Source organism: Mandrillus leucophaeus, unplaced genomic scaffold (assembly GCF_000951045.1).
Source record: "Mandrillus leucophaeus isolate KB7577 unplaced genomic scaffold, Mleu.le_1.0 Scaffold1683, whole genome shotgun sequence".
NCBI classification, from domain to species: domain Eukaryota; kingdom Metazoa; phylum Chordata; class Mammalia; order Primates; family Cercopithecidae; genus Mandrillus; species Mandrillus leucophaeus.
This window is the reverse complement of record NW_012101680.1, coordinates 71,946-81,502: the sequence shown is the minus strand read 5'-3', so window position 1 is coordinate 81,502 and position 9,557 is coordinate 71,946. Positions and strand designations below refer to the sequence as shown.

General features: G+C 38.0%; 2 protein-coding genes across 2 annotated transcripts in view; both read right to left on the bottom strand.

Moving 5' to 3' along the window:
• The window catches only part of LOC105537077, a 9,937-nt gene extending 2,953 nt beyond the window's left edge, over positions 1-6,984 (bottom strand). The window contains exons 1-2 of the mRNA XM_011976548.1: positions 6,929-6,984; positions 4,262-4,445 (exon numbers count right to left, since the gene is read on the bottom strand). Of these exons, the coding sequence (XP_011831938.1) occupies positions 4,262-4,445; positions 6,929-6,984 (240 nt within the window). The remainder of the gene's footprint in view (positions 1-4,261; positions 4,446-6,928) is intronic.
• Positions 6,985-7,507: 523 nt separating this feature from the next.
• The window catches only part of LOC105537076 (ankyrin repeat domain-containing protein 18B-like), a 47,967-nt gene continuing 45,917 nt past the window's right edge, over positions 7,508-9,557 (bottom strand). The window contains 1 exon segment of the mRNA XM_011976547.1: positions 7,508-7,549. Coding sequence (XP_011831937.1) covers positions 7,508-7,549 — 42 coding nt within the window.

The following is a 9,557-nucleotide window of genomic DNA, read 5'->3' as shown; positions in this document are numbered from 1 at the left end:
AAAAAAAACTAAAGTTCATATGGAACCAAAAAGACCCCACATTGCCAAGACAATCCTAAGCCAAAAGAACAAAGTTGGAAGCATCACGCTATCTGACTTCAAACTATACTACAAGGCTACAGCAACCAAAACAGCATGGTACTGGTACCAAAACAGAGATACAGACCAATGGAACAGAACAGAGCCCTTAGAAATAATACCACACATCTACAGCCATCTGATCTTTGACAAATCTGAGAAAAACAAGAAATGGGGAAAGGATTCCCTATTTAATAAATGATGCTGGGAAAATTGGCTAGCCATCAGTAGAAAGCTGAAACTGGATCCTTTCCTTACTCCTTATACGAAAATTAATTCAAGATGGATTAGAGACTTAAATGTTAGACCTAATACCATGAAAACCCTAGAAGAAAACCTAGGTAATACCATTCAGGACATAGGCATGGGCAAGGACTTCATGTCTAAAACACCAAAAGCAATGGCAACAAAAGCTAAAATTGACAAATGGAATCTAATTAAACTAAAGAGCTTTTGTACAGCAAAAGAAACTACCATCAGAGTGAACAGGCAACCTACAGAATGGGAGAAATTTTTTGCATTCTACTCATCTGACAAAGGGCTAATATCTAGAACCTACAAAGAACTCAAACAAATTTACAAGAAAAAAACAATTCCATCAAAAAGTGGGCAAAGGATATGAACAGACACTTCTCAAAAGAAGACATTCATACAGCCAACAGACACATGAAAAAATGCTCATCATCACTGGCCATCAGAGAAATGCAAATCAAAACCACAATGAGATACCATCTCACACCAGTTAGAATGGCAATCATTAAAAAGTCAGGAAACAACAGGTGCTGGAGAGGATGTGGAGAAATAGGAACACTTTTACACTGTTGGTGGGATTGTAAACTAGTTCAACCATTATGGAAAACAGTGTGGCGATTCCTCAAGGATCTAGAACTGGAAATACCATTTGACCCAGCCATCCATTACTGGGTATATACCCAAAGGATTATAAATCATGCTGCTATAAAGACACATGCACATGTATGTTTATTGCAGCAGTATTCACAATAGCAAAGACTTGGAATCAACCCAAATATCCATCCATGACAGACTGGATTAAGAAAATACGGCACATATACACCATGGAATACTATGCAGCCATAAAAAAGGATGAGTTTGTGTCCTTTGTAGGGATGTGGATGTAGCTGGAAACCATCCTCAGCAAACTATCGCAAGAACAGAAAACCAAACACCACATGTTCTCACTCATAGGTGGGAATTGAACAATGAGATCACTTAGACACAGGAAGGGGAACATCACACACCGGGGCCTATTGTGGGGAGGGGATAGGGAGGAGGGATAGCATTAGGAGATATACCTAATGTAAATGACGAGTTAATGGGTGCAGCAAACCAACATGGCACATGTGTACATATGTAACAAACCTGCACATTGTGCACATGTACCCTAGAACTTAAAAGTATAATAAAAAAATTCAATCCATTTTTTACTTCAATAAATTTTTTCTTTAAAAGAAATTTCTATTCTCTACTTATAGTAAACTTTTTTTTTTTTATAGTAAAATTTTTTTTCTAGTTTGTATTCTAAATTAAGGTGGTAGCTGCACAGGTTCTTCCAAAGGTATATTGAGGGATGCTGAGGTTTGGGGTACGATTGAACCCATCACACAGGTAGTGAGCACAGGACCCAATAAGTAGTTTTTCAACCCTGGCCCACTCTGTCCCTCCCTGTTCTTATTTCTCAGTGTCTATTGTTCCCATGTTTATGACAGTGTACACCCAATGTGTAGCTCCCACATATGAGTGAAAACATGAGATATTTGGTTTCGGTTTCCACGTTAGTTTGCTTATGATAGTGGATTCCAGCTGTATCCATGTTGCTGTAAGGGACATGATTTTGTTCTTTTTATTGCTGCATAGTATTCCATGGTATATGTAAAATTTTCCAGTCTACCTTGGGTTTTCAATCTACCTTGGATGCACCTAGATTGACTCCATGTCTTTACTATTTTGAATAGTGCTGCAATGAACATACATGTGCATGCGTCTTTTTGTTACAATGATTTATTTTCCTTTAGGTATACCCCTACTATAGTAATGGGGTTGCTGCATCCAGTTCTTAGTACTTAATTTCCAAACTGCTCTCCATAGTAGCTGAACTAATTTACATTGTCACCAATGGTGTGTGTTTCCGTTTCTCCACAGCCTCCCCAACATTTTTTTTTTTTTTTTGACTTTTTAACAAAAGTCGTTCTGACTGGTGTGAGATGGTATCCCATTGATGTTTTGTTTGGTATTTCTCTGATGATTAGCAATAGTAAGCGTTTGTTAATGTTTGTTGGCCACTTATATGTGTTCTTTTGGGAAGTGTTTGTTCATGTCCTTTGCCCATTTTTAATGGTGTTATTTATTTTTTGCTTGTTGATTTATTTAGGTCCCTTATGGATTTTGGATAATAGGACTTTGCTGTATGCATAGTTTGTGAATATTTTCTTCCATTCTTTAGGCTGTCTGTTTAATCCCTTGATAGTTTCTCATGCTGTGCAGAAGCTCTTTAGCTTATTTAGATCATACTTGTCAATTTTTGTTATTCTTGCAATTGCTTTTGAGGACTTAGCCATAAATTAATTGACAAGTGTGATGTCCAGAAGAGTATTTCCTAGGTTTTCTTCCAGGATTTTTATAGTCAGAGGATGCACTCTTATGTAAGAAAAGCAAAATGCTTTTTTCTTTTTCTGAGATGGAGTCTCCCTCTGTCACCCAGGCTATAGTGCAGTGGTACGATCTTGGCTCACTGCAACCTCTGCCTCCTGGGTTCTAGTGATTCTCCTGCCTCAGCCTCCCCAGTAGCTGGAATTACACATGCCTGCCACCAAGCCTTGCTAATTTTTGTATTTTTAATAGAGACAGGTTTTCATCATGTTGGCCAGGCTGGTCTCAAGCTCCTGACCTCAAATGATCCGCCCACCCCGGCCTCCCAAAATGCTGGGATTACAGGCGTGAGCCACTGCATCTGGCCAAGTACAAAGTTTTTAACATACAGATGGAAATGAATATTTTAGTGTTTTGTTTAATTCATAAAGTGCACTTATTTTGGATTCTATTAAATAATAAACATTCATATACGGTTAAGTGTTTGGATGCCAGTCATTCACTTGTGATTATAGGTAGGAAGAGTTGAGATGGTGCAAAGAAACTTTTTTATTTTTTATTTTTGAGACAGAGTCTCACCCTGTCACCCAGGCTGGAGTGCAGTGGCACAATCTCGGCCCACTGCAGCCTCCACCTCCTGGGTTCAAGCAGTTCTCTGCCTCAGCCTCCCTAGTAACAGGCATTACAGGCTCCTGCCACCATACCAGGCCAATTTTATTATTATTATTATTATTTTGTGTGTGTGTTTTTAGTAGAGGCAAGGTTTCACCATCTTGGGCAGGCTGGTCTTAAACTCCTGACCTCGTGATCCACCTGCCTTGGCCTCCCAAAGTGCTGGGATTACAGGTGTGAGCCACTGCGCCCGGCTGGTGCAAAGAAACTTTAAAAGTGGTATGGACTGGGAGCAGTGGCTCATGCCTGCAATGTCAGCACTTTCGGAGGCTGAGGTGGGAGAATCACAAGGTCAGGAGTTTGAGACCAGCCTGGCCAGTATGGTGAAACCCCGTCTCTAGTAAAAATACAAAAATTAGCTGGGCATGGTGATGGGCGCCTCTAGCCCCAGCTACTTTGGAGGCTGAGTCAGAGGAATCGCTTGAACCCGGGAGGCAGAGGTTGCAGTGAGCCAAGATCATACCACTGCACTCCAGGCTGGGCAACAGAGTGAGACTCTGTCTCAAAAGCAAAAGCAAAACAAAACAGAACAAAAGAAGTGGTATGAACCAAAGTCAAATTACAATGAATTAGAGAGTACACCAAAGCATCTCAAAGCATACCTTCAGTTATTAGGCGATAACATGCAATTTCTAAAACTTAAATGCAGCTTTTAAAGAAATTTTAGTGTGTTAGTTTAGTCACATTTATTGAATAAAGTTAGCAAATGGGTATCTGTTGAAAATGAGAGCTCCAGGGAATTAAAAAATGTAAAGTTCCCATTTCCTTTCTGTGTTAACACAGCTAATTATGATCTTTACTTAACATGCATAAGTCAACAGAAGAACTCAGTATTTCACCAAATTAAAAACAAGAATTATATTAGAGAAATGAAAGCCAAAAGAGAAACGATCATATAACTAACCTCAGTGAAGTAGTTCTTGCAGTTATTTGAAGTCTGTGGGTTTGAAATAGGAATTCTTATGGGTGTTTGAGGAATGTATTTTCTGTTGAGTCCTGGCCTCATAGGAAGAGTGCTAAGAAAAGATTTCACATGCTCTTTCTCCATAAGGAGCTTGGTGCTGATCACTGCTATTTTCATATTTGATCTGTAAAGATAGCAAAGACAAATGCTTAGTATTTCACTTTTCCTTAAATAACTCTTAATGACTTGCATTTTTTAAAAAGTTGCCCTGAGAGTAAACCAAATTACCCACTAAACAGTGTGTTAACACTGAAGATGTGTGAGAGCATGCCTGTTGTAAGCAATTATAATTATAATAACCTACAACGTGATATAATCTTGCTCCAGTTTGAATAAATGGCTATCATTGGAAAGACAAAAAATAACAAATGCTGGGAAGTTTCAGAGAACACTAAACTCTTATATGCTGTTGGTAGGAAGGTAAATTAGTGCAGACACTATAGAAAACAACATGAGGTTTTCTCAAAAAACTAATAATGGAACCGCCGAGGGATCCAGCCACCCCACTACTGGGCATTCAGGCAACAGAAAAGAAAATAATAGGTCAAAACAATATCTGTACTCATATGTTTATTGTAGCACTATTCACAACAGCTAATGTATGGAATCAACCTACATATCCATCAACAAATTAATGAACAAAAAATTGTGGTACACATACACAATGGAATACTATTCACCATATAAAGGAATGAAATCTTGTTATCCGTGGCCATGTGGATCAATCTGGAGGATGTTATGTTAAGTGCAGACACAGAAAAATAAATACTGCATATTCTCACTCATGTGTGGGAGCTAAAGAAAAATTGAGGTCTGGGCAACATGGCTGATGCCTGTAATTTTCTAGCACTTTGAAAGACCAAGGCAGGAGAATCACTTGAGGCCAAAAGTTCCAGAGCACCCTGGACAACATAGGGAGACATCTCTACAAAGTAAAAAATCAGACAGTTGCAATGGTGCATGCCCATAATCCTAGCTGCTGAGGTGGAGGTGGGAGGCTGAGGTGGGAGGATCACATAAGCTCAAGAGTTTGAGGCTGCAGTGAGCTACGATCAAGCCACTGTCTCTAGTCTGGGTGACTACAGTTCCCAGAGCCCAGACTACACTAGCAAGACCTTGTCTCTTAACAAGAAGAAAAAAGCTCAGAGAAGTAGGAAAGGGGAGGCTGGTTAATGGTTACAGAATAGATGAGAGGAATAGGTTCTGGTGTTCTGTGGCATTGTAGGGTGAATATGGTTAACTATGATTTATTGTATATTTTTAACAAGCTAGAAGATTTTGAATGTTCACAATGCAAAGAAATGAAAAATGGTTAAAGTAGTAAATATGCTAGTTAGCTTGATCATTACACACTATATACATGAATCAAAATATCACTCTATAGCCTATAATTATGTGTATACATGTTAATTAAAACAAAAGAGAACCTATATTCATCCCATTAAAAAAAGAGAATATGGGTCAACCTTACTGGCTTCCTTCTAATGAATAGAATTCAGTAAAAGGGATACCATGTAGCTTCTTCTATCTCAGGTTGCTTTCCCTTTGAACCCAGCCCCCAGATTGTGAGAGAGCTCAGGCCTCAAAGAGAGCCCGAGAGTGCCAGTGTCAGTGTTCATGCTGCCTGCCCCCACCAAGGTTCCAGCCAATGGCCAGCATCAACAGCAAACACGTGGGTGAGCAAAGCTTCAGACGATCCATTTCCCCAACTGATCAGCTGTTCCTAGGGAAGCTGAGGGGAGCAGACAAGCTGTCCTGGCAGAACTTTTTCCAAACCACAGGTTTATGAACAACATAAATGTTTTTCTTTTAAGCCACAAACTCTGGGTAATGGTTAGAAAAATAAGTTTTAAAAAAACTTGTTTAAAAAAAACAATTACCAGTTTTTAAATGTCATAATAAAAATTAAATGTAGTGGAATATCTTTAACTTCACCCTTTGTGTCTCAAAGGGGTCTGTGGCCAGCTTATACCTTACTTATTCTAAGATATGATGGGAAGTCAGACTTATAAGACACAGTTTATTTCTTTTTTTCCTCCATTCAAACCTTTAGTCTCTTATCTAGTGCCTCCCTCTATAGTTTTATTTTCAGTAAATTTTGGAGGAACTTTTCCTAAAACTCCCTTCAGTTATGAACTCTGATAACAAGGTGTCTCCTTACAATTTCCCCTCAAGTTAGGAAATAAGACTGGAAAGCAAGAAGATACATGATTTGAAAAACAACTAGAAATACTTGGTTACATAACCAAAATCATTTACCTGATTTCAATTAATGAAAATTCTAAAAGAAGAAGCTTTGAGTATTTATTAAGCAATCTAGTATTCAATTTTCATTTTCCTTTTCTTGGTGAGGAAATAAGGAGAGCATTATGGAATTATTTTTAATCTTCACAGAAGTAAAATAAACACAGTGTGCTTTGAGGGTTAAGAAATCATATGCAATTTCTTCTTTACCTTACTTCAAGCTTGTTTGTATGGAGAAGTTAAGACCATCCCATCTCTATGTTATACCACAATGCTTCTCTATAACACATAACTTGACTCTGAAATTTTGAAATTCAAAATACTAATCCACTATTTGTCTCTGATAAATTGCCTGAACATTACCTGATTTTTAAGTGCTGCACTCCTAAAACTTTAGGAGTGTCAGTGTCAGTGTTCATGCTGTCTGCCCCAACCAAGGTTCCAGCCAGTGGCAAGCATCAACATCAAACACGTGGGTGATGATTTTCTTGGAACGCACTAAACTGTTTATTCCAAGAATCTTCTACTGAGCTGGAAGGCAGAGCTGTGCATCTCTGTTTCAGTGAAAAAAGGTCAACACAGGGAACTGTGGTTTCTGAGAATGCAAGATCTACACCAATAATATAATTAGCCACAGTGCTACACAAGAAAACCAGCTACCAGGTGGAAAGAGGATCTGCGAGCTGAAAGATGGTGACTTCACTTGGTTTCCACTGAGGAAAGCTGGGAGCTCAGACTTCCTGGATGGTAAACATCTATGAAAGATTCTATGAATTATAATGAGTTAGTAAAACATAATGCACTATATAGTAGACTATGTCAGCACATTCTGGGACCAAAATTTACTGAAAATAAAACTATAGAGGGAGGCACTAGATAAGAGATTAAAGGTTTGAATGGAGAAAAAAAAGAAATAAACTGTATTATAAGCCAGACTTCCCATCATGTCTTAGAATAAGTAAGGTATAAGCTGGCCACAGACTCCTTTGAGACACAAAGGGTGACATTAAAGATATTCCACTACATTTAATTTTTATTACGACATTAAACAACTGGTAATATGCAACATGATTGGAAAAAACCTCTCATTAAATTTGATTTGGCCTAGTATAAGAATAGACGTAAACAAACTAAGAATTGATAATCTAAAAATAAACCTGCACATTTACAATCAATTGATTTTATACGAGGCTAACAAAAGAACAAAATGGGAAAAGAATAGTCCTTTCAACAAACAGTGCTGGGACAACTGGGCATCCATATGCAAAAAATAAAGTTGGACTCTCACCAAATATCATATTTAAAAATAAACTTGAAATAAAACAATTAACTGTAACAGCTAAAACTATAAAACTCTGAGAAGAAAACATTGGCATAAATCTTTGTGACTGCATATGACTCCAAAAAAAAATGGATTCAATGGACTTCAAAATTGAAAACTTCTGTTCTTGAGAAGACAGTATCAAGAAGTGAAAAGGCAAGCCACTGAACAGAAAAAATATTTGAAAAGCATATATCTGATAAGGGACTTACATATATAGGATATATATATGAAGAACCCTTGCAATTCATAAATAACAAGATAAAATTTTTAAAATGGGCAAAGATTTTGAATACATATTTCTACAAAGAAGACATAAAGATGAATAATAAGCACATTAATAGATGCTTAATACAATTAGTCGTTAGGAAAATGTAAATCAAAACCACCTTGTGGTATCACTTCACGACACAGGATGAAATATTTGTTCAATAAAAAAGAGAAAGTAAGTGTTAGGAAAAATGTAAAGACATTAAAACTCTTATCCAGTGCTGCTGGGGATGTAAAGTGGTGCAGTCACTTTGGAAAACAAACTGGCAACTCCTCAAAAGGTTAAGCATGAAGTTACCATATGACCCAGAAATTCCAGTCATAAGTATATACTCCAGAAAAATAAAAACAAATGCAAACACAGAAATTCATACATAAACATTTACAGTGGCATTATTAATAGGAGTCAAAGAGTGGAAAGAACCCAAAGGTCCATAACCTTTGGGTGGGAAAGAACCCAAAAGTCCATTCATCTGATGAATGGATAAATAAAATGTTTGATGTATCCATACAATGGAGTATTACTCAGCAATAAGAAGAAATTAAGTACAGATACTATATTAGGAGGAGACAGCAAAATGCCTAGGTGGATTCGGAAGGGTCCCTGGAGAATCTCCAACCAGCCCCACAAGTGTCTACACCAGATGTTTTGTGCAGTTAAGGGAACCTGCACAGGGTCTTGCCTGGACATGCCAGCAGTGGAATGGAGGCCCACATGCACTGGGGGAATGGGGTGGAGCCACCAGGAATTCACACCTTATGCAGAAGAGGAACCTGGCCTCTTTAGCTCATGTGTGGTGGGTGGTCCTGGTATTCAGTTGTGAGGTGGAAACCTGTTTGCAGGACCTCTCTTTTTGCTGAGAGCTTTCCTTTCACTTAATAAATTTTGTCCTCCTCATCCTTCAATGTGTTCACGTGCCTAATTTTTTTCTGATCGGGAGACAAGAACCCGGACTTAGCTGAACTAAGGAGCAAAAACCCTGCTTCAATAGCTGCTACAGCACAGATGCAGCATGAAAAATTATGCTAAGTAAAATAAGCCAGTCACAGTAGACCACTTGCTTTTTATTTCAGGGGCTCATAGGAAAATCTATACAAAGAAGGTGGGTGGTTCCCTAGGGCTGAGGGAGGAAGGGGAAACCAGCAAAGATGGCTAAATGATGTGAGGTTTCTTTATAGGGTGATGAAAATGTTCTAAACTTGATTGTAATGATGATTGTGTAACTCTGAAAATAGTGAAAGTCAATGAATTGTATATTTTAAATGAATGAATTGCATGGTGTGTTAATTATTTCTCAATAAACCTGTTATGCCCCCAAATTTATTTGGTACTAGTGATCTGGAGACGTGTACTGCTTGGTTTCAGATAACTGGCCAGGGTTCAAGACATAAGAGAATCAA